The 24755-nt window shown below is 49.7% G+C and overlaps 6 protein-coding genes across 6 annotated transcripts; 4 read left to right on the top strand and 2 right to left on the bottom strand.

Annotated features, from left to right (window-relative positions):
• Window positions 1-13392: 13392 nt before the first annotated feature.
• Window positions 13393-14709, top strand: UHO2_02346 (uncharacterized protein; the record flags this gene model as incomplete). The annotated part of the gene is made up of 1 exon (XM_041555134.1): window positions 13393-14709. The coding sequence occupies one exon, from the start codon at window positions 13393-13395 to the stop codon at window positions 14707-14709; it is 1317 nt and encodes a 438-aa protein (XP_041411068.1).
• Window positions 14710-14829: 120 nt separating this feature from the next.
• UHO2_02345 (putative pterin-4-alpha-carbinolamine dehydratase) lies at window positions 14830-15264 on the bottom strand (the record flags this gene model as incomplete). The annotated part of the gene is made up of 2 exons (XM_041555133.1): window positions 14830-14919; window positions 15004-15264. 2 exons carry the CDS (start codon window positions 15262-15264, stop codon window positions 14830-14832), a joined length of 351 nt encoding a protein of 116 aa, XP_041411067.1.
• Window positions 15265-15666: 402 nt separating this feature from the next.
• UHO2_02344 (uncharacterized protein) lies at window positions 15667-18399 on the top strand (the record flags this gene model as incomplete). Its single annotated transcript, XM_041555132.1, has 1 exon — window positions 15667-18399. One exon carries the CDS (start codon window positions 15667-15669, stop codon window positions 18397-18399), a length of 2733 nt encoding a protein of 910 aa, XP_041411066.1.
• Window positions 18400-19756: 1357 nt separating this feature from the next.
• UHO2_02343 (uncharacterized protein) lies at window positions 19757-20332 on the top strand (the record flags this gene model as incomplete). The annotated part of the gene is made up of 1 exon (XM_041555131.1): window positions 19757-20332. One exon carries the CDS (start codon window positions 19757-19759, stop codon window positions 20330-20332), a length of 576 nt encoding a protein of 191 aa, XP_041411065.1.
• A 1186-nt stretch (window positions 20333-21518) lies between these two features.
• UHO2_02342 (uncharacterized protein) lies at window positions 21519-22955 on the top strand (the record flags this gene model as incomplete). Its single annotated transcript, XM_041555130.1, has 1 exon — window positions 21519-22955. One exon carries the CDS (start codon window positions 21519-21521, stop codon window positions 22953-22955), a length of 1437 nt encoding a protein of 478 aa, XP_041411064.1.
• Window positions 22956-23130: 175 nt separating this feature from the next.
• Window positions 23131-24690, bottom strand: UHO2_02341 (uncharacterized protein; the record flags this gene model as incomplete). Its single annotated transcript, XM_041555129.1, has 1 exon — window positions 23131-24690. One exon carries the CDS (start codon window positions 24688-24690, stop codon window positions 23131-23133), a length of 1560 nt encoding a protein of 519 aa, XP_041411063.1.
• Between the last annotated feature and the right edge of the window lie 65 nt (window positions 24691-24755).

The raw sequence follows: 24755 nt of genomic DNA, 5'->3' as shown, positions 1-24755 counted from the left end.
TGTTCTCGGCTCTGCAGAAATGCACAATCCAGCATCCAGTGTATAAGGAGATGGTTGCCACCATCCATCAAATCGATTTCAACACCCTCACCACTGCACTAAGCATCCAGCAGACTGCTGTCAAGAGTGTCCCCATGCAAAAGATCAACCCCCAACAAGCCAGTGCTAGAACTGCTGGCAATGATGATCAAAACGAATGGGCCAGAGAGACCGAAGCCAAAGCCAACAACAGCCATGCAAGCTCAAGGAACACAGGCAGACCATGCCAAATCCAATGCTGGATCTGCAAGCAACCTGGACATGGTATTAGTCAATGCAATGCCTTGGTCACCATTCCCAAAGACTCCCCCCTTGCTAAACCTAAATAGGAAGCATGGTGCTCCCTCACCCTCCCATTGAAATGGCAAGACCCCCTGAACACAAAAGAAACAGCTCATTGGATCTTGGACTCAGGGGCAAGTTATCATATGGTGAATGACTATAGCATGCTCATCCATCCGAGAACTTGCTGAAAGTGGATAATTACTGCTGGAAGCGAGGTCTTGGAAGCGGCAGCTATAGGAGATGCAAGCATATCAACAGATTATGGGGAAATCTCCCTACAAAATGTATTATATGTGAAGCACCTTAATGTTAACCTTCTGTCAACAAATTCATTAATGGATGAAGGAGCACAAGTGATATTGGACACAACCAGTGGTCAAATTTTTCTAACAAATGGCATGACACTTAAGATTGCAAAGAATTGTGAGTGAGGACTTTTGGAGTTCTGAGGTGACACATGGCAAGAAAGCACGATGGCCACATCAACACCATTGTTTGAAGGCATTGATGAGGAGTTCAAGCATATTAAGAATGAGCCAAAAGTTTTGAAGCAACAACTATGGCATGAGCATCTCAGACACCCAGGAAGAGATAAAGCTAAGGTGATCACAAGCAAGTTAAAAGATAAGCATACCATGGAATTGGATCCAAACACCACTCTGACATGTGAGCAGTGCACACGATCCAAGAGCACAAGTGCTTGGATGGGGCAAGGTAGCAGCGAAAGAGCCATAGGGCCCCTGGATCTTATCCATGTCGATCTAATAATAGATTCGTCCCATGTGATGGAGTACACATGCATGTTAGTGCTGGTCAATGATCATAGCAAGTATGTGTATGCACAGCCATTGACACAAAAGAGTCATGCATTTACGCAACTCAAAAGGATTGTTTTGTTCCTGGAAACACAGACAGATCGGAAGCTAAAAGCGATCCAATCCAATCAAGGAACTGAATGGAGAAGCAATGATGCATTAGAATGGTTGCTAGAAAAGGGCATAGAGTGGCAAACCACCATAGGGTACAACAGTAAACAAAATGGACAGGTAGAGAGAATGAACAGGACCCTTGGAGAGAAGACAAGGATGTTGCTAATGCAGAGGAGACTACTGAAGAAGTTCTGGCCATATGTGATCAGAGCTGTGGCATTCAAAATAAACCTCACTCCAAGCATTGATAATGAGTTCCCTTACCAAGCCATGTTTGGCAAGTTGCCAGAGCGAGCTTTAAGACTCCTACGAGTGTTTGGTTGTCTGGCATGGGTAAACATACCCAAAGTCAAACAGGACAACAAGAAACTGGACCAGTGAGCCGTTGCATCCATTTTCTTGGGATACAGTCTAGAGAGAAAGGGCTGGCTATTCTACAGTCCAGACTATAATCTGAACATGTTCTGGAGCAATTCAGCAAAATTCATGGAATCAAAGTGCTGGTCAGACAGAACGGAGTGGCAACTGGTCGACACAAAGGCACTGTCAGGGGTCTCGCGCCTGAAACCCAGGTCGGTCTGTCGAGATACTCGGTGACTATCAAACTGTGCGACAGCTATTGTCTCGAGATACTCGGTGACTATCAAGTTGTGCAGTGACAGCAGGTGGCGTTTGTTGTATATACTATCGTAGGTTTCGGCTGACCTCTGTGGACACTCCGTTCAGGGGTAGCTCGGCACGATCAATATCAACGTTATGATGACACCAAGGTCTGGTGTGGGTGTTGATGATGATGAGGTTGATGGTGTTGGTGATGTTGTCAAGGAGGAGGAGTCAGCATGAACCAGACCAGAGCACGCCTCGACGGAGCTCGGCTCTTAAGAGGGGGGTAGTGTCATGGGCCTGGATGCTCAAGAAGCAGGAGGGTCATGGGTTCATATGGAAGGAGCACAGGTATCGAAGACCTAGTCGACACCAGTAGAGAGCATGGTCGTAGTGCAGTCTCCATGGAGACCATGGACTCCTATGGACTCACATGCAAAGGAGGGCCAAGCACAGCCACGAGGAGGACCAAGCTCAAGGAGCAGGCACAGCCACGAGGAGGACCAAGCTCAAGGAGCAGGCACAGCCACGAAGAGGACCAAGCTCAAGGAGCATGCAGATGGTTACCACTCAGGGGCTCGAGAGACAAGAGCCAAAGGAACTGTCACTGATCAAAGGAGGAGGAGCAGTGTCGAAGGAGTCGACACCAGGTCATGAGGAGGAGGAGCAGTGTCGACAAGAGGCACAGGGGTGCCAAGCAGGAGAGGCCCCTGAGCAGTACTCGATGAAGAAGGTACTCTCTGGAGAGAGAGCAGGAGCAGCATCGCTGGCAATGCTGTGAAGAGGTATATAACCATGCTTTCTCATCATCATAGGTCGAGTGGATCCCCATCCACTCTACTCACCATACAACTAGTCAATACTTTAGAAACACAAGTACTCATTAGTTACAGTCAGCATAGCAGCAATCTATCAAGGTTGCTCCTCATCGTAGTGTGTGTGTTGTATCACCACTACCTGACGTCCGAAGGCGCCCATAGCAGGTTAGCGGTCCGGATATAGATAGAACCGAAGGCAGTAGTCCACTGCGGTCCGGGGATCACTTCAAAGCATCAAGTCAACACACTGGACACTCGTGTTGACGCCACCAACCTTATCACCAACACCATCAACCTCATTATCATTGACATCACCAATCTTATCATCAACACCATCAACCTCATTATCATCGACATCACCAATCTCATCACCAACACCATCAACCTCATCATCATCAACACCCACACCAGACCTTGGTGTCATCATAACATTGATATTGATCGTGCCGAGCTACCCCTGAACGGAGTGTCCACAGAGGTCAGCCGAAACCTACGATAGCATATACAACAAACGCCACCTGCTGTCACTGCACAACTTGATAGTCACCGAGTATCTCGAGACAATAGCTGTCGCACAGTTTGATAGTCACCGAGTATCTCGACAGACCGACCTGGGTTTCAGGCGCGAGACCCCTGACAGGCACCTCCAGCAATGATGACAGAAGAGAATTTTGAAGATCTAGGATATAACAAAGAAAATATATTCAATGAAACAGATAAAGGGCCACTACAAGAATACATGGATATGGAGACAGATTCGGAAGAAAGGTTAAGTGGAGGAATGGCAGAGGTGATGGAACAAGGATCAATCACTGAAACTCAGATTGACAGTAAATCCTTTGGACTCATAGCAATGTGACTGGAATGGAGAAAGAACCTGGACCCAACCATACATGAAGCAATGAGTGGAGAAGACAGAAAGCACTGGGAGGAGGCCATGTGAAAGGAGCTGGATGGATTAGAAGTGATGGGCATGTGGGAGATCATTGACCTCCTGAAGGGTGCAAACACCATTGACATGTGTTGGGTACTCAAGATCAAAACTGATGCAAACCTTGTGCCGACAAAGTTCAAAGCACAGCTTGTGGCATGAGGTTTCACCCAACATGAGGGCATCGACTACACAGAGGTTTTTGCACCAGTAGTGCCCATCCAATCCATTTGAGGGGTGATTGCTGTTGCAGCAATATGAGATTGGGAAATAGACTCTATTGACATAAAACAAGCATACCTGAACTCTACTATACACCATGATGTATATCTAAAGCCCCCAGTAGGAATCAAAATACCACCTGGAAAAGCGTTGAAGGTAGTGAAAGGACTGTATGGTCTGAAACAATCAGGCCAAGAATGGAACATTGAGTTAGACTCACATCTCTGGACGATCAGATTTCATTGCATGCCAAGTGCACCATGCCTATACTCAAGAGGGACAGGTGACAAGATCATGATCATTACAGCATATGTGGACAACATGCTGATAACATCACCCAGTTGTGATGAAGTAGACTGCACTAAGCAAGAGATCATGGACAAATGGGAGATGCAAGACAATGGAAGGATCAAAGAATTTCTGGGTATCAAGATCACATGTGATAGAAGATGGAGGAAGATATCTCTGGGTCTAATGGCATACATCAAAGAAATGCTGAACAAATGGTTAGGAGGAGCAAATGAGAAATCTTGGGTACCCATGCTGAGCATAGTGAATGTTGCTGGAGGCGAGAGATGTGATCCTCAGCAAGCAAAGAAGTATCAAGAGTTGGTCAGCCAACTATTATGGGTCTCCAACACAGCCCAACCAGATATTGCCTTTGCCATTGGCATATTGTTGTGATACATGTCGATCCTGATCAACAGTGCATGGAAGGCAGCCATTCACATGGTAAAGTACCTGAACCAGACAAATGGATATCAGTTGCACTTAGGAGGGGAGACAAACAAGCACTCGGATACACTGGTAACAATGTATACCAATGCAAACTGGGCATCTGACCCCACAAATGGATGAAGGAGCACCTCAGGGTTGATAACATATGTGTATGGATGCCCAGTGAGTTGGAAGTCTCATGTTCAAAAATGTGTAGCATTGTCAGCAGTTGAAGCAGAGTTTGTTGCTGCTTCCGAAGCAGTGCAAGAAGCATTGTTCTTCTCATATTTGCTCTGGGACTTGGAGATCATGGATGTTTGGCCCATACTATACACTGATAGCCAGGGGTGCATGCAGGTGAGTAAAGATCCAGCCAAACATTGGAAGTTAAAGCACATCAACACACAGTATCATTTTGTCCACAATCATGTGCAAGAGGGTGATGTGGCAATCAAACATGTCGGAACAGCAAACAACATTGCAGATGTCTTGACAAAACCTTTACAGGGTCTCAACACCTCACAATTGGCTAGGATGATAGGGCTGGAGATCCTGCTGAAGGGGGGAGTTGAAGATGTGTTGGCATCTCAAGCAAGATGCACATGCCATGGCTGAGACACTGAGGCACAGGAGGCTTACTTAAGTGAGAAGCACAATGAGGTACATGATTGTTGTCATGGTGACAGCTCAGTGGCACTCAGTATCATAGCAACACAGGAGTATGAATGAAGTGACACATCCTGTCTCAGATAGGACTAGAGCAGCAAATGGAGTATATATATGTGTTTGTCATTTAGGTTCACACTATGAAAAACTAAGCATTACATAGAACATATGGCTGTTGTAAAGGGAGTCTGATCATGACCCTGATAATGCCGTGTATTAATTGTTATCTTCAATTGGCATTTTCAAAGGTCAACGTGTTAGACCAGAGTACTCAGAATCGGGAGATCGGGAAGACACTAAGCGCCAAGAAAGATGAGATAGGTGCAACACTTGTGAGAACATATGCAGCCTATGCTCGTGGATTGATACCATGAGGTGACATAAGCCAATGGTGGAGAGATCGGGACAGGTCGATCTGATCAGAGATTCGATAGGGCTGATCTAACCAGAAATCGGGTACAACATGGTCCCGCTCGTTGTCAAGCTAGGTCATGAAGTAGCATACTCCCACATTCGGTATGAGCCTCACAAATGTATAATGTAGTTCACATACATGTCAAATTCATGTAGGTCTTGGATTGGAAGTGGCCAATTTTGCTCTCAAAAATGGAGGGGGACTTGGGAGTTTCTGGACTCAAAACTGCTGAAACAGCCAAGTCCCCCTCTCAATTTCGAAATTTTGAGGCAGCAGCTCCAGTCAATTTTGGTTCAACACACACACACACAACAAGCAGGCCAGTCCACCATAGATGTGGACCTTCACTATATCAAAGCACAACAACAACACTTGAATTGCAATGCAACATAGGATCATGTGAAGGGTGGCATGGGTGGAAGGTGTCAGGGGTCATGCGCCTGAAACCTGGTCTGCTCGTCGTTCGGTGACTATCAAGTTGTGCAACAGCTATTGTCTCTATACTGATCTCAGTGAGTTGTGTTGGTCAGCAACTATTGAGTTGTGCAACAGCTGGTGGCATTTGATATGAATGTTGTATGCTATTGTAGGTTTCGGCTAACCTCTGTGGACACTCCATTCAGGGGTAGCGCAGCATGATCAATATCAATATGAAGGTTGTGATGACACCAAGGTCTGGTGTGAGTGGTCTTGTTGATGATGAGGTTGATGGTGTTGGTGATAAGGTTGGTGGCGTCAACACAAGTGTCCAGTGTGTCGACTATCGCTTGAGGTGATCCCTGGACTGCAGTGGACTACTGCCTTTGGTTCTATCTTAATCCAGACTGCTGGTTTGCTATGAACCACCTTTGGATGTCAGTGAGTGGTGATACAACACATGCACTACAATGAGGAGCAACCTTGATAGATTGCTACTATGCTGACAATAACTAATGAATACTTATATGCTGAAGTAGTACTAGTTGTATGGTGAGTAGAGTGGATGAGGATCCACTCAACCTCTGATGATGAGAAGGTATGGTTATATACCTCTTCACAGCGTTGTCAGGGGTCTCGCGCCTGAAACCCAGGTCGGTCTGTCGAGATACTCGGTGACTATCAAACTGTGCGACAGCTATTGTCTTGGTATTGGTCTTGACGAACTAGTCACTTGGCGACTATCAAGTTGCGCAATGACAGCAGGTGGTGTTCGTTGTATATACTATCGTAGGTTTCGGCTGACCTCTGTGGACACTCCATTCAGGGGTAGCTCGGCACGATCAATATCAGTATGTAGGTTATGATGACACCAAGGTCTGGTGTGAGTGTTGATGATGATGAGGTTGATGGTGTTGATTGTCAGAGGTCGCGCGCCTGAAACCTGAGATCGGTAGTTGTATCAATACTATTACCAATTCTGTCGAGTTATGCGACAGCGCTTGTGGTATTGCAATTCTTCATGAGATATGTAGTAGAGCCGTCTCTATTACTTTTCTCGCTCGAATCTGTAGTTGTGATGAGGCTATTGCAGATTTTGACTGACCACTGTTGGACACTCCATTCAGAGGTAGCTTGGCACGATCAATAACTTATGCGAACTTGCTGATGACACCAAAGGTCTGGTGTGAATATGGACTGGTGGTGTCGACACAAGTGTCCAGTGCGTCGACTATGCTTGAGGTGATCCCCGGACCGCAGTGGACAACTGCCTTTGGTTCTATTGTTATCTGGACTGCTGGTTGCTACGAACTGCCTTCGGACGTCAGGAAACGGTGATACAACACATGTGCTTCGGTGAGGAGCAATCTATTGATTGCAACTTATGCTGACTTGAAAACTAATGAGTACTTATGTTTCTAAAGTATTGACTAGTTGTATGGTGAGTAGAGTGGATGTCCCTCCACTTGACCATTTGTGACAAGAAGGTATGGTTATATACCTCTTCACAGCGTCACCAGCGACACTGCTCCGACTCTCTCTCCAGAGAGTACCTTCACCACCAAGTACTGTGCAGGAGTCTCCATTGAAACTCCTCCCTCACCACGCCTCGTCACTCCTGTCTTTTCTGAGCTGTATCAACTCCATTGACACTGCTCCTCCTCCTCGTGATTGTTTGTCGGTGCCCACCACACAGCTCCTCTTCCCTCAACCGGCAATGGTTCTCTTGTCTGCATATCTCCTGAGCCCCTGAGTGGTAACCGTCTGCATGCTTCGTGAGCTCGGTCCCTGTCTCGGCAGTGCTCGATCCTCCTCGCTTGCAAGTGTAGTCCCTCTTGCATGTGAAATTGTTGTACGAATGTTGTTGTCACTGATCTCAACAAAATCTGCCATACTATCATACTTACTGCAGATTCTGGTAAGATCTGTGATATCGAGTTCGTTCATGCAGATCCCAATGAGATCTGTCATAGAACCGGGTCTACTACCGATTCTGCTGAATTCTTCTGTAAATCCACTGATCCACCCGATCCTTCGATTCCTGTGCTACCTTCATATGAACTGTCGGGTCTTCCCGCTTCCTGCGCCGCCAAGCCCATGACATTGATGATAAGGTTGGTGGTGTTGGTGGTATTTCAGTGGCATCAACACGAGTGTCCAGTGTGCTGACTAATGCTTGAGGTGATCCCCGGACCGCAGTGGACTGCTGCCTTCAGTTCTATCTATATCCAGACCACTGACCTGCTATGGGCTGCCTTCAGATGTCAGGTAGTGGTGATACAACACACACACTACAATGAGGAGCAACCTTGATAGATTGCTACTATGCTGACTGGAACTAATATATACTTATGCTGAAGTGATAACTAGTTATGGTGTATGTAGAGTGGATGAGGATCCACTCAACCTCTGATGACAAGAAGGTATGGTTATATACCTCTACACAGCATTGCCAGTGATGCTGCTCCTGCTCTCTATCCAGAGAGTACCTTCTTCATCAAGTACTGTACAGGGGGCCCCTCTAGCACCACTCCTGTCCTCCTTGAGCTATCCTGCTTGCTTGGCACCCCTGTGCCTCTTGAGCTGTGTCAACTCCTTCGACACTGCTCCTCCTCCTTGCTATTTTGCTTGTTTGGCACCCCTGTGCCTCCTGAGTGGTGTTGACTCCTTCAACACTGCTCCTCCTCCTCAGGACCTGCTTGCCAGTTTTCTATACACTGCTCCTTCTCCTTTGACCAGTGACAGTTCCTTTGACTCTTATCTCTCGAGCCCCTGAGTGGTAACTGTCTGCATGCTTCTTGAGCTTGGTCCTCTTCGTGGCTGTGCCTGGCCCTCCTTGCATATGGGCCCAGTCCTCCTTTGCATGTGAGTCCATAGGAGTCCATGGTCTCCATGGAGACTGCACTGCAACCATGCTCTCCACTGGTATCGACTAGATCTCCAATACCTGTGCCCCTTCCATATGAACCAGTGACCCTCCTGCTTCTTGAGCATTCAGGCCCATGACAGGCGGTTCATAGCAAACCAGCAGTTCGGATTAAGATAGAACCAAAGGCAGTAGTCCACTGCGGTCTGGGGATCACTTCAAGCATCAGTCAACACACTGGACACTTGTGTTGATGCCACCAACCTTATCACCAACACCATCAACCTTATCATCATCAACACTCACCAACCTTATCACCAACACCATCAACCTCATTATCATCAACACTCACCAACCTTATCACCAACACCATCAACCTCATTATCATCAACACTCACACCAGACCTTGGTGTCATCATAACCTACATATTGATATTGATCGTGCCGAGCTACCCCTGAATGGAGTGTCCACAGAGGTCAGCTGAAACCTATGATAGTATATACAACGAATGCCACCTGCTGTCATTGTGCAACTTGATAGTCACCAAGTGACATAGCTCGTCAAGACTGATACTGAGACAATAGCTGTTGCACAGTTTGATAGTCACTGAGTATCTCGACAGACCGACCTGGGTTTCAGGCGCGAGACCCCTGACAGCTTGCTGCAAAGGTCCAAATATCATGACATCAAGAGGCTGTAGGAGGTGTGTTGCATGGGGAGGAAGGCAGAGACAGACGATGCAGGAGTCCCATGCTTGCTGAATGAACTCAGCTGTGATGTGGGAGCCATGACCATCAAGGATAAGCAGCTGATACTTTCCTTGAGCCCTTTGCTTGGTGTGCTTGTCAAAGCAGTCCTTGAGCCAGTGTAGTGCAAGCTCATTGTCAGTCCAGCCATTCTGGCTTGTTGCAAAGACCCAGTCCTTAGCTGCAGTGTGATTGCAGTACCAGCCCTGCATGTGGTTCTTGCCCCAAAAGATAACCATAGGTGGTGGCTTTGTCCCTTGTGCACCAATGCACTCAATCACTGTGATAGTCTCCCAATTGCCTGGCTGTGACCTGAAGCACTGATTCTTCCCATTCTCCCTGGGTACAATGATGTATCAGCATTGACTTTGTCCAATGAGAAACCCAGTCTTGTCCATGTTGAAGATGTTTTTGGGTAGGATCCTATACTTGGCACAGTCTTCTCCAAGACATCAAAGTATGCTTCAACAACTGGTGGATCACTAGTGGTCTGTACCCTTGCAGCATCCATCTTGTGAGAGTAGTAGCTTCTGAGTTCTGGATGTTGCTGCTTGAAAGCAGACACCCAATTAGGTCCAAGAGTAGCATCATTGTTGTCAGTCCTCTGCCTGAGAAGTTGTTCAGCCAACTGTCTGAGATTCTGTGGTGTTACTGGGAAACCATAGTGAGCCTGCTTCTGTATATGTTGGACTAAGAGTTCTTTGGCCCCTGGTGGTATAGCCTGCAGATGTTGAAAGGCAGCAGTGTGGCTCTTGCACCCTTTGCTGTGATCCCAGAGAGTGTTGTAAGGGACATTGTGATGCTCAGCAGCAGCCTTCAAGTCTTTGAATTGACCCTTCTGGAATGCACTAAGAGCTTCCTGGATCTCATGCTCCTTCTGGTCCCTGTCAGTCTGCAGCTGGGCTTTTGCAACCCTCTTCCTAGGTGAGATGTTGGCCATTGATGTCAAAGTGGTGTATGTTGAGCAGTGCTGACAAGAAAGGAGTGTATGGAGATGAGATCAAGACAAGTTCAAGATGAGAAAAGAAAAGTGTGAGAATCATAGTGGAGCTGCTGCCTCAAAATTTCGAAATTGAGAGGGGGACTTGGCTGTTTCAGCAATTTTGAGTCCAGAAACTCCCAAGTCCCCCTCCATTTTCAAGAGCAAAATTGGCCACTTCCAATCCAAGACCTACATTAATTTGACATGTATGTGAACTATGTTATATATCAAGCTGAGAACACCAGGTTCTCACCACATTCTTTCAGTCAATTGAGTATATTTGTTTCTGTCTTCTAGCAGCAGTGACATTGTACTCAGACTCTACCCGATCGCCAGTAATCGGGACCAAACTTCGACAGAGTGGGGAGCAAACAAAGCAAATAAAACCGATTGAGCGGTTTGTGACACATGTGGTTCAGCTCAGATGCGCACGCCATGTCACGTGCAGCAGATGCGCTTTTTTGGCTCGAATTTGAACATGTTTGTCACATAGCAATCAAACATGCTCACTCACAAATCAAGTCCCAAGCTTGGAAAGGTGGAGGGAGGGAGGATTTCGGCTTCTTCTCGACTTTTTTTTTTTTTTTTGCCTTGGCCACTGTTCCAACCCTCGCCTTGTATCTGTTGAAGAGTAAAGACGTTTGGTCCCAATGACTGGCGATCGGGGAGAGTCTGAGTACAATGTCACTGCTGCTAGAAGACAGAAACATATATACTCAATTGACTAAGAAGCATGGTGAGAGCCTAGTGCTCCCAGTGAGATAAATATACAGTATGCATGTAAACTGTCCCAAGATTTTACATGTCACCATACATCACTCTAATGCTCAATAGCTATAAGTTGTATTGCCACACTGTCTGATATCATCTGAAATCACTGCTTCTTCTCTCCAAGACTGTGGAATTGATATTGACATTGACTAAAAAAATTGTGCTATGAAGAAGAGCTGAATTTTTTTTATTGTGGGACAGTTTATGAAGCATGCTCCCAAATAGCAACACCACTCCATTCCTGACCTTGTGGGCTTTTGACTACAATGAAACTTGTAATGTAACTTGGTGGGCACCTTCATACACATCAAAAGTAGTGACATGGAAAGTTTCAGCTCAATCAGATGACTGTGAGTGATCCAGTAGCACTTCCAGTCTGTCACCATCATATCTATATTATCATGACAAAAACCACTCCCGAGAAGCACTGATTGGCACTCTTTCACCTCCAAAATGGAGAATCTACCCATTCAGTTGCCAAGAAACTCAGTCTGAGCAAGTCTATGTTGTCTCGCATCAGCAAAAGTGCCTCCACCGATGCTCCAAAGTCAAAGGGGGGCCAGCCAAGAAAACTCCAGCCTCATCATGTTTGCTTCCTGGACCACTATTTTGAGCTCAATTCAACATCCACAGTCAGGAAAGCATGTCATGCACTGCAGGAGATGTTTCACATCAAAGCATGCCCAATGACAGTAAGAAAAGCACTTCATTACTGTCATTACAAAGCATGAAGGTTAGTGAATAAACCAAAGCTACTCAAGAGACATTACAAAGTGTGTCTCAAATTTGCAATGGAGCACAAGGACATGACTGTTGAGGATTGGAAGAATGTGGTATGGTCCAACAAGACAAAGATCAACTTCTTTGGACTGGATGGGAAGCAGTTCTGTTGGATTAAGAACACTGGCTTCAACAGCAAGCTTGTCAGGCTGACAGTCAAGTTTGGCAGCAGCTCCATCATGATCTGGGGCTGTATGATGTGGGAAGGGGTCGGAGGTATACACTTTGTGCTGGGATCAATGAATTCAGACCAATACATTAATATCCTGAATGACAAGCTTTTGAAAACAATCTCAGATTTGTGGCTTCAGCATGCATACACTGATGTCATGTTTCAACAAGACAATGACCCAAAACACATGTCAAAGAAGACAAAAACATGGTTGGAAGGCAATAGCATTAAGGTTATGCAATGGCTGGGGCAGTCACTGGACTTGAACCCAATTGAACACCTCTGGCACCATCTCAAAATGCAACTTTCACAGTATAGTATGATTGCAAAGTCCAGGGATGAACTGCTCAAGAGATGTGAAGCTGAATGGAAAGTGATCACTCCAGAGACATGTAGGATACTAATAGAGAGCATGCCAGACTGCATCAAGGTGGTTCTGAAGGCCAAAGGAGGGAATACAAAGTACTAAGGTGTTCTCAAGGAGTGCTCCATAAACTGTCCCACAATAAAAAAAAAAATTGGCTCTTCTTCATAGCACAATTTTTTTAGTCAATATCAATTCCACAGTCTTGGAGAGAAGAAGCAGTGCTTTCAGACAATATCAGACAGTGTGGCAATACAACTTATAGCTATTGAGCATTAGAGTGATGTATGGTGACATGTAAAATCTTGGGACAGTTTACATGCATACTGTACATCTGGATGGTACAGTACATGCCGAATGTGGGTGTATCCTCCTTCATGACGATGCTTGACAACGGGCAGGACCATGTGGTATCCGATCTCTGATGAGATTGGCACCATCCGATCTTTGACCGGATCGGCTTCGCCCGATCCCTCCCGTATCGTCTCATGTTACCTTGCATCATCATATTGGATTGCTATTTTTCAACAGTATCGAGCCACATACATCATCTTGTACACCGACAACACATTCATCGCTTCGAACGACCCGGACACTTCTGGCCGAAACACAACGCATCGTACTCAGATCGAGACGCAGAGGAGATCAAGTCGCAGCAACACTTTGCAATGTCGATGGAAAGCTATCCAGAGATCGAGGCTGTTCCACCAGCACCTCCTCGCTCTACAGTCTGGTCAACGGGGAAAGCACGTCAACCATCTTACGTCCTCAGATGGGCTGCTGCGATCTTCTCTGCCTTCCCACTACACACATATCCCGCTGCCAAAGTCTATTCACCGTCGATCTCGGCGCTTCCGGTCAAGCCCACGCTCTACGTTGCTCCTCACTTGAATCGTGACGGTTCCCTTTCCAGCGTTCAAGACGACGCCAGCTCGGCCTTAGACCTTGTCGAAGACGAGGAAAGCCTTGGTCAGCAACTTTCCGGCTGGACAAGCAGTGACCCTATTGCATTGCGTTGGCAGATGGAACTCCGTTTCCGCGATATCGACTTTGAGGTCCGCTTCATCCACCCCTCCCACAACTGGGGACCCGCCAAATCTATGCCATTCCTACATCTTCCATCGCGCTTCCGTCTCGGCACTGATGCGGTGGAAAGCACTGCTTCTTCTTCGCTCCTCTCCGCTATCGATATCCCACATCTGATCGACAACTACTATCCCGCTTCTCGACCGGAACTTGGAGAGAAAGCGACGTCAGCATGGCCACATGCGTCGACAAAGCTCGAAGCAAGAAGCTGGGAGAACATGATCAAAGGCCGAATCATGGCTGGTGTCTTGCTTGCTGTCCTTCTCTCGCCTCAATCAGCAGTGTATGCGCAGACCGACTCGCAGCCCTATCTCTCCTCGCTACTCTCTGCCCAGCTGCAGAATTCTTTCCTCGACCAACAATTGCGGCGCATTTCAGCACTCAACCCAACCGCATCTACCTCGACTTCAAGCGCAGGTAGCTCCTCTTCTGCAGCTCAGCCAACTACGAAACTTCCAGGCTGGGAGGTGGGCTTCCTTGGCTGGATTGGCGCCACCACCGCATCTGCCGCATCGGCTCTCTCCACTTCAGACCTTGAATCGCGTGGCGGAGGAGACACTCCCGGTGCAGCTCTGGCTAGCCCTTCGGTGGACCAGGAGAAGATTGCCGTTGATGCTATTGCTGGCTTGCAAGCGCTCGCTGCTCGAACCAAAGCTCATCTGTCTGAGAGCTCATCTCAAGTCCAGTTCCTGCTGGGAGCCGACAAGCCAACTTCACTCGATGCACTGGCATTCAGCGTCATTCACACAATCTTAACATTGGCAGCTACGCCTCAGTCGCAAGGAAGCCCAAACGACCCGCTCAGAAAGCTCAAGAAGGTGCTCGATGAAAGCCCGTGGCTGGTGCAGTGGTCTAGGAAGATGTGGAAGGCTTATGTCAAAGATCTGGACCGCTCTTGACCTACAAACCCCGCTTCTACTCACTCATACTTGTAATACTATTATCAAATCACAGGTTTTCGTCCTTCTCTGCACAAGTAGTAGCTTCGAGCTCGAAGAGGTATGAGTTATGAGCTGCATCTATGTTTTCGGATTTGGCGGGGTATATCCCTCGGCCTGGTGCACAAGCTCTTCCGTCTTGGCCGCCATGACAAAGTCGTTCTTATGCAGCTGTTCAACTCCCAACGAGATGATGCCAGTAAACGTCAGTAAGCCTCGCTCTTTCTTTTGGATCTGTTGATCTATCACACTTACCCCACTGATAGTATGGCTCCACCACCAGACAGTCACTCGGCCCCATTCGACCATGATTGCAGGATGATGTCCTTCTGCTTCTGCCAGTTCCCCCAGGTTGTTTGCAAATGCTTGTGCAGAAGTGAAGTCCTTGAACTTGTACGTACGATGCAGTGCATCAGGATGCGTTGCTTTAGAGGAGAGGAGTGCCTTGGGCTGTGGCGAAAGAGACCACTTACCCTTGAGCGAGGAGAGCATCTCCTTGGCTTGGTCGGGCGACATAGCGGGGAGAGAGGCCGTGCACGGCTCGCAATTGTGCGCCTGGAGCGGAGGCGACGACATGGCGCGTGAAGAACTTGCGAGTGATCTAGAAACCTGGCTGAACAAAGGTCTCGGACGTCGCAGTGCGCTTACAGCTGGTCGGTAGATGTGCAGCATTGCTGTTGGCTAGTCAAGCGCTTGAGCAAGGTGAACAAGGAGGAGGGTGGAGTATCAAAGTGGAGTTGACAGAGCTGAGTCCGACTTCCGAACATGTGCTAACAATATTGGCCTGCACCCTGAACTCTCGATTAGAGCTTCTCTTCGAAAGTCATCCTTCACATCGACTGATCCGCTCGCACAATGACACAGACGCAAGGAGCATAGATCTCATCCCTACATACTGTCATAATGGATGGGATCATAATGGATGGGATCGACGTCGAGGTGCTTCTGCACAGGCTCCGCGAGTCGCGCCTTCCGGCCGAAGAGCGTCGTGCCTCACTCGAGACGCTTCGTCAAGCACTACATCCTTTGATAGCCAGTAGCTTCACAGACTTGACCTTAGATCCTTTGATCGAGGCAGCGATCCGAGAAGCGCCTAGCGATGTCCGTCGAACCGTCTTGCAAAGCATCTCATTGCACATCGAGAAGGAGCATTCCAGTATCAACTCCGACCAACATGCGCTGAAGGCCGTCCACGCGCTGTTGGGACCCATCGATGACTTTCTCAGATCTACGCTCAAGATTAAAAGCTCGAAGGCGGTCCCTCTTTCGGCAACTCGATCGGGCGCCGACATTCTGAGTCTATCCACCTCTGCCCTGCGCGCCATCGCTGCAGCACTCAAGACGCTTCATGCCCTTCTGCGGATTCTGCCCAAGCAAACCAAGACTCCATCTCCGGCTTCGAGCACAGGCAGCAAGAATGCAAGCCTCTCGAGCTTGATCGACATCCTACTACCGTGTATATTCGCTGGCCTACAAGCAGCACGACCAGCGACAATGACCGTACCCCGCTCCACCTCAAGTGTACAAGCTGGAGCATTCTCTTGGAAACAACCCGTGCGGTACTCTCATCCAGCGTCGACACGTGATCAACAGTACAATGCCTCGAGAGCCGATGATTCGTCGAGCGGCGAAACGGACCGCAAGAGCGACAAGAGCGAAAGCGAGCCTAGTGACATTTCCACCACTTCCACCTCCAGCGCTCGCAGCAGCAAAGCTGAGTCCCGGCAGCTGGAGACAGCCAAAAAACTCAATCGTCAAAACGCCTTGTACTGTTTGACCGAACTCAACCGGCTTGAATCGCGCTCGCTCATAACTCGATGGAGCCATCTCTTACCTGATCAGCCAGCCTCGAATCCCTTCGATAAGCCCACTCCACCTTTGGTCTCACGGCCATTACCGTCTGCAGTCAACAGTGCTCCTCTCTCATTGTGCACACTCATTACGAACGATTCATCGACTTCAGTTCGGCTTGCAGCCATGTCTGCCCTTGAATCCATCCTTTCACATGGCGCATTACAATTTTCGATGGCGCAAGAACGAGCACAACGCGCACTATCGTTTACTTCGCTATCGTCGCAGCTGGCCGGCTGGATTGTTAATATTCGCTCGTACTTGGTGGTTGCGTTACAGAGGGCTGCGCGTGCACCAAGTGCGTCGGGCAGCGGTGGGGAAGCAGTGGGAATTCCTTCCACGCTGATCATTGCGCTATTGCAACTGATACGAGTATTCGTTGTCAATACGAGTAAGGCGAAGCTCGTCATCGCAAATGCGGCGGTGCTGGGCCAGGTTGTGGTGCCGTTCGTCTCGCACAGCGATACTGAGGTGCAAGGCGCAGCGAAAAGAGTATTGGGGTTGCTTGTACCAGCTTCTAACCTGACCCGTACTGGGCTAGCGAAACCCCTGGATTCACTCCCTCCTGCAGCAGGCAATCCAGCCGTTGCTTCCAGCAGCGCGATGTGTTCTGGCCTTGAAACGATGGTAGACTTCACAGCGCTGCTTAGCGAGAAAGCAGAGCTAAACGCTTCATTATGCGAGCAGGTTCTGGCAGCTTTCGAAGCGGCGAATGACCCGGTACAGCATCTACCAACGTGGTCCTCGTTCGTGAAAGCTCTCGCTGACGGCCCATCTGACTTGCTCGGAACGATAGAGTGTAAGCGGCTATTGACAATCTGGCAAAAGCTAAGCACGAGGACCTGCAAAACGTCGGATCAACAGAATGCCACGTTATCGAGCCTTCCAGATCTCTGGAAGGTGTTGTCGCAGGGTTCGACAGTGGACGGCGAAATGCTTCCGACTATCCTGCAATACGTCAAAAGTTGTTGTGAGAATGGTGACGAGGCGATTCGTGCTGCAGCCGTTCGTGTGCTGGGACTGCTCGTCCTCCCATCAGACACATCTTCGCCTTCTTCAGATGCTGCAAGCGATGGAGCTGAGGTGCAAGACAGTCTCCGCGAAGCACTGTGGGGAGCCGATCTACTGCACGACAAATCAAGCTTAGTTCGTCAGCGAGCAGCATGGGCCTTCTCCAACGTCGTCGAAGCTCGGCTTCGCTCCGGCACATCTCCTTCTGCCCAACAGTGGATCTCTGATGCGCAATACTGTCTTGAGGCAGCACGAGACATCGAAGGAGTTGCTGTATCTGCATGTCGGGCTTCTGGCAGTCTGCTTGCGCTGCTTGCACCATCAGCATCAGCGGAAGCACGCAGCTTGGCCGTCAAGCTAATCGAACAGCTTTGCAAGGTGCTAGGTACGACATTCAAGCCGCCAAAGTCGCGCTGGAATGCAGCGTCTGCGATGGAGCGTGCACTACGCTCGGATATCGTCTTCCGCCTTTTGTCGGAGAAAGGACCATTGCTGAATCAAAGTGTAGAGTTGCTGTGCGTGAACTTGGACGCAAAGGTGTTCAAAATCCGTGTCAGCTCCGCGAGTGCGCTTATGTCGCTGCTCGGAGGACCGAAAACAGCCCAGTCGGAATCGGGCAACGCCACGAGACAGGAGCTGCTGGGTGAGGAGCGCTGTGAGAGGATCAATGGCTTTGCTGCCGCCCGCTTGGCCGAGCTTGCCTTGCCCGCTTCTCAGTCGAAAGAGTCATCGCTGTACGTCGATGAGCTACAACGACTCTTGACTTGCCTCGTCACCCTTTCCTCCTGAGATAGAATACAATCATATACCCGACGAGATGTACGCGCATCTAGGATCTGCCACCATCTTGCAATGTTTGAACTGAGCTCCATCGTCTTTCAGGCTGAGGCTGTGCTGTTGGCCGAGATCGTTGCAGAATGGGTTGCGATTGTTCACCATGCTCCTCGTCGTAGCTGTTTTGGCAAAGAGAAGAGTTGCATCCGATACAACGACATGATTCGCGACAGGTTTGGAGACAGCCGTCGAGGCAAATGGCGACCACTTCGGTGCAAACGGTAAGGATCCCAACGAGCGGTTCGATGAGGATACCGATGCAGTGTTCCATTTTCAGTCGGTTCTAGGGTAGGGGAGAAGGAGAGAAGGAGGAACGAGGAGGACGGAGAGTTCTTAGGTGTGATGGCGATGGAGGTGAGAGAGGTGGACCCTGCGCAAGAAGCAGAACTGAGTCGTGTTGGGTCGGAATTCAATTTCTCAGCCTTCATTTCGGCCATCATTTTACCGCTCGATTTTCGAAAAAAATTGTTTTGGAAGGATCAGCTACACTGTCTTGACCCCCATGTCAAGATCTAACATTCGTTGTCGATGATGCTCTTTACTGGCGCTCCATCCATCTGTTCGCTTTTGGTTGGGTGGCCATCGCCTTCGTGCCGCTATCAGTATGGGTATCAGGATCTTCTCAATTCTATGTCTGGCTTGGACTGTTATTTTGGCTTCAGCAGCAGGAGCAACAACAGCAGAAGCAGGCCACGAGACCGCTTCGCTCAGGGTGACGTCGACTACCTTCCCACACCCATGCCTGCATGCGTGGATTGCGCCGGTGGGTCAATGACCAAGTATGTCATCCTTCGCTCAAATGGCAATTGCACAACCATCTGTCTGCCTTTTTGCGAAGCTGCAAGGTCACAATTGGTCCTTGCCGCTACCATCTCAGCTGGTACAGTCGCTATACTCAAGCTTTTACGTTCTCAGCACTCGAAGACGCCGAGAGCCGTTGGGCACCTAGCTTATCAGCTCATCGAGGAGATGGCAACGAGGAGCTGAAGCATCAAACGTCGAGCTAAGCTCTCATTCGAACACGGGAACCACGATAAGACTTGGTTTTGGCCGGTCATGTATGCTGCCAAGGTGTAACATCCAAGAAGAAAGTCTTTACTGAGACCATGTAAGAAAGGAATTGCTAAACGAATTGTCTGATGGTTCGCTTGGGACCCTTGCGAGGAAGGTATAAGTTCAGATGCCGCTTGCTGTCACGAGTCCAATGGCTTCGATAGGATGCATGTTGCTGCATCGAAGCCGCTTTGACCTCCTCTCTCTACCATGCCTACTTGCACGTTGCTTCGTCGCCATCACCATCAGCATCCCCACAATGCTAGCAACAGCATCACTCGCCCTTCTGATCCTCACTCTGAGCCTGCTTCTCAGCTCAGCAAAGGCACAAACCATCTCCCGACCCCCCAACTCACTTCCAGTCCAATCAGCCTCCGATGACCCGCAGATCACAGGTTCCTCGTACTCTGCAGCCATCTGCACCCTCTCCGCTATTCTAGCCACCGAGTCAGCGGGCGGTCATGGAATCGGGCCCCTCACTGTGCGACCAGATTGCATGTCGATGGCCCTGCAACCTCACTCCACCGTCTCGGTCAATGGTCAAACACTTCCCTCATCTGGGATTGTGACGATCTTCGAACCCTCGGGCGTGTCCATCTCATCAGCACAGCCTACGACTGTTCCAATCGCATCAGGAAGCTCGTCGAGTGTTGTGGCAAGCAGCAGTTCGGCAGCGCCTCCGAGACAAGCCAATGCAGGAACAGCGCAGAGGAAGCCTCCCTCGGCGGCGGGATGGATCTCTAGACAGAACATCGGAGTGTTGCTCTTCACAACGTTTGCGCTCCTAGCTGGCGTGACATACTTCCTGGACGAGCTGATGACTTTGCTCGTCTGAAGGGCTGAAAGTTGTGTTGATCTGTACAGTACAGTACAGTGTTCCTGCCCTTGTAATAATGTAGCCCTGCAACTCTTTACTATGTTCTTTCTTTACTCTCTCGCATGCTGTTTGGAACATGGCTGCTGGACGAATACGTATCTCCGAAGTGCAAGTGCGGATTGTGAATCTCTTGGCCAGTTACTTCGCAAACGAGCTCGCCATGACCTCAATTGATGCTGAGCTCCGCCCTCTGTACGCTCGAGCTCGCTTCGAGACTGTCAAGTGAGAGCCACCTGGAACCACAGAAGATCGTAACTGACGGAGTGGAGATGGTCGACAGGACCTAGGAAAGACAAAGGTAATGAACACGGAAGTATGTGCGATCGAATGCCATCCAAGTAGATGAGCTGCGGGCTGAGGCTGATTGTGGGCCCCTATTCGCTGATCAATTGAGGGAATCTACACTGCGGTTCCATTACTGACTGTCTGACCTGGGCCTCACTGTGAAGAGCACTGATGGCACCAGCGCCACAATTTGCTCCTTCGCACCTCAATGCGGTGTTGAGTGCAAGGATCACAAAGGCCTCAAGCTGTATTGCCCTGCGAGAGCGCTGCGGGCCATGCCTCGCTTCTGACAGTCGCTAGAGGTGAGGCAAAAGCATCAACGTGGTGTGGATGTCGACGTGGCCATGGAATAAGGCTGAGTTGCTTCCGATCTCGGCTAGGCAGTCTCTTTGACGTTAAAGTTCGGTTCTTCCAAAGGTCATGGTGAAAAAACGTTCCATTATAGCTCAGCACCACAGCATCTTGCAGTCTGCGCTGATGCCGATGAAAGCTCAGAGAAGCTTGAAATGCTGATGAAGAGACCAGTGACGAGAGACAGACCGAGATGACGAAAAAAAAAAAAAAGAGGTTATGGTTGCTGACTGGCTCGTGCATGATGATGGCGAGTTTGATTGGCTTCAAGCTCGGTAAGAGTCCATCCAACCCGCAGCCATTGCCTTTTGCTGCAACGATGAGCCCCACGTTGACATGTCCGAACTTTTGCCAGGAAGAACCGTGGTAACTAACTTATCGGACTCACACTCAAGAATTCCACCTCATGGTGGCTAAAAGAAGTCTTTGGAGAAGATCCGGCGATACCACGACAGCAGTCCCACGCTTCCCTTCACCCTCATCACAACTCGCTCAGGCACTCGTCAAAATGACCACGGCAGTCAAAGACCTATACAACAGGCTCTCCTCGATCTACACATCTCTCTATCCACCAACCTTGGCGAAGCGTACTGTCTCTGATGGCGCTTCTTCCTCTGCAGGCCCACTGAGGATGGGCATTCTGGGAGCAGCCGCCATTGCTCCTGGAGCTGTCATCAATCCCGCCAAGACACATCCCGATATCATCGTTTCAGCAGTAGCTGCTCGTTCCAAAGACCGTGCCACAGCGTTCGCCAAGAAACACGGCATCCCCCATGTCTTTGACTCGTACGATGACCTCATCAACGATCCGGGCATTGATGTTGTCTATAATCCTCTTCCCAACGGCCTTCACTATGAATGGACCCTCAAGTGCATCGCTGCCAAGAAGCATGTTCTTCTCGAGAAGCCTTCCACCTCCAACGAGCAAGAAGCCAGGAAAGTCTTTGAGGAGGCCAAGAAAGCCAACGTGCTCGTTCTTGAAGCCTTCCACTACCGCTTCCACCCTGCGCTGCACGAATTTGCCTACCGTCTTCATGACTTGATGTCTCCACAGAACCCTATGACGCAAGTATCGGCCTTCTTGTTCGGCCCCGCGGGTCTCGTCAAGGATGACGACATTCGCTTCAACTGGAAGCTTGCTGGAGGTGCTTTGATGGACGCCGGCTGCTATCCCACTTCTGCCGTGCTATACACCATGCGCGCTGCTGCAGGATGCTGGCAACGTGCGAATTGGGAAGACGGAATCGAAGTGCGCGAGGCTCGCCCGACCCACTTCTACCCACAATCAGCTGGAGCAAAGCATCACTTGAACGACAAGGGCGACCCAGCAGTCGACCTTTCCATGGACACCACCATCCTCGTCCCCACCGCGCGACCCGCGAAACTTCCTTGCAAGATCGAGACTTCGCTTGGTCGATCCCTCTTCACCCTTCCTCTCCTTGGCTGGCGTGTCCCCAACACTAGCCGCATCTGCCCTACACTCAAGGCAACCTTCAAGGACGGGAGCACGGTGGAACTGCAAAACTTCGTCGCGCCCTTCTTATGGCACAAGATCGTGGCTACCTATCGCGGCAAATCGGCAATCAACGCCAACGTGCCGCAAGGAACGACAAAGAGCTACAAAGCCTACGTGCCCAGTGACACTTCGGGGACAGACCAGATGCGTAGGGCGGCAAAGGACGGCCACTGGCCCAAGGGAACCGGTGAGGTGTGGTGGACAACCTACAGGTGGCAGATGGAAGCATTTGTTCTGGGTGTTAGGGCAGTGCAGGCAGGCACACCAGCACACGAAGTCAGCCCGATCAACATGATCAATGAGGACCGAGAGGGGGAGAAGAGAGTTCCGGTCTGGGTGCAGAACGAGGAGTCTGTGATCATTATGAAGACTATTGATGCCATTTACGAGAAGTCCGGGCTTGCAAAAAGAGTCTCACCAAGCTCTTGATCGTATTGAGCGATAATATGTTCTACGTAATGCACATTCATTTGCATCCAGCAATCTTTGTGTTTGACGTTCAGAGAACGCTTTCGTATTCAGTAGCTCTGTGTATCCATTGCTTCCAAAGATGCCGTTCCGATCGGATCTGATGAAATGAAAAGTGGTACAAGTACAATGCAGGTCATGAAGTAAGCCCTAAGCACCTCCCGTCCGTTCCGATGCTCCACCAGGGAGCGCCGATAAGTAGCACGCATAGCAGTATACCCGCAACCCAGGAAATCACTGCATACCTAACAGCTTTTCTGCGTGGCTTTATCGTTCGCAACTCCACCGCAAACGTGCTGACAGTCGACAAGCAGCCGCAGAAGCCATCTTCGAGACCCAGCAGTGCCTCGCAGCCTGTCAAGCCACCTGCAAACGAGCGTGGCACGGAACCAGCGCGTGATGCAGTGAAAGCTGCGCAAATCACAGCGGTCGCGAAAAGGTTAGCAACTAGTGTCCCGAGAGGGAGAGAATAGCGTTGAGAGATGCGGTGGGTGTTGAAGCGCGAGAGATACCAACGGAGGATGGCACCAGATGGGGCAAGGACGAGACTGAAGGTGACACGTCGGGATGAAGCGTAGAGAGCGCAGAGTATAGCAGAGGCTATCCAAACGAGAATGCCAAGGGAGAACATCGATGCGTCGAGGACAAGAGTGTTTCCCGGATCAGCTTTGCTGGCCTTACCCTTGTCTGCAGTCGGAGCATGCTGAGGTTGACTCGCCTGCGGTAGCTGTGACCTTGACTTAGTTCGCGACGAGTACGCAGCGACGAGGAGTTCGAGATTGACGAGTCTCGACAAGGACACTCCGGCAGCAACACTAACAATAGCCATGCCGAACGTGACACCTGTCTGTGACAGTGCATCCATCACGTTATGCAGTCCGTGTCGATCAAAGTGACGCTGGTTGCCGAACGCACGGAACACATCAAGTATCCACTTGGAGAAGGTCGTGACGCTCCCACAGAAGCCAGTTGTGATCATGATGTATGCAGGGGGATATCGACCTTCGATCGTTTGCCTGTTTGTCCCGATCGCAAGACCCATGAAGAGACAGCCAACAGCTTGAGCCCAGACGAGAGATGCGACGCTTTCGCCGTCGTAAGTGTTGAGGGCGACAAGACCTTCGCGCGCTAGAGTTCCCCAGATTGCAGCAAATGTGAGCAGGCCAAGAATAGCACAGTGCCGCATAGCTCGATGAAGTGTTGGTGTGGGAAGATGGCCTCGCTCGATCTGCTTGCCCGCTTCTTCGACCGCTGAATGCTGTTGCGTGTTTGAGTCAGAGGTTGAGGATGATGCGAGCTGCGCGCCTACTGATTCCTGTGGCGCTACGACGCCATTTGCCCAAGCCGTGGCGTGTAGCTGATCAGTTGTTGCCGTGTGTTGTCGTTGAGCTGTCTGGGCTGAAGATGTTCGAGATAACGCTGTATGGTCATCACGTTCGTGAACATGTGCATGGATCTTTTGCGGTACCCTCTCGAAGCGGCTTTGCGCATCGTCGGCATGACATGCGCTCACATCTGCGGCTGCGTCAGTGTATTCGCCCTCGCCGTCTGTTGCGGATGCAAATGTGTCTGTAGTGCCGACCATCGATGTCTTGTGGGTGAGTGTAGGAGTTGCCGCCGATCGCTGATCTGTGCTCCTCCGTGGTGGCGAAGTGACGGGCTCAGAGGGCCGTGACGGCCCCGTTTGTGAGTCCATCCAAGTCGATCGATGATGTCGTATGGATGCGCGTCTTTGGTGGTAGGAACAGAAGAGATCACGTT

The sequence above is a fragment of the Ustilago hordei genome, assembly GCF_900519145.1.
Source record: "Ustilago hordei strain Uho2 genome assembly, contig: UHO2_contig_04, whole genome shotgun sequence".
In the NCBI taxonomy this organism is placed as follows: Eukaryota; Fungi; Basidiomycota; class Ustilaginomycetes; order Ustilaginales; family Ustilaginaceae; genus Ustilago; species Ustilago hordei.
This window is presented reverse-complemented; position numbering and strand designations above follow the sequence as displayed.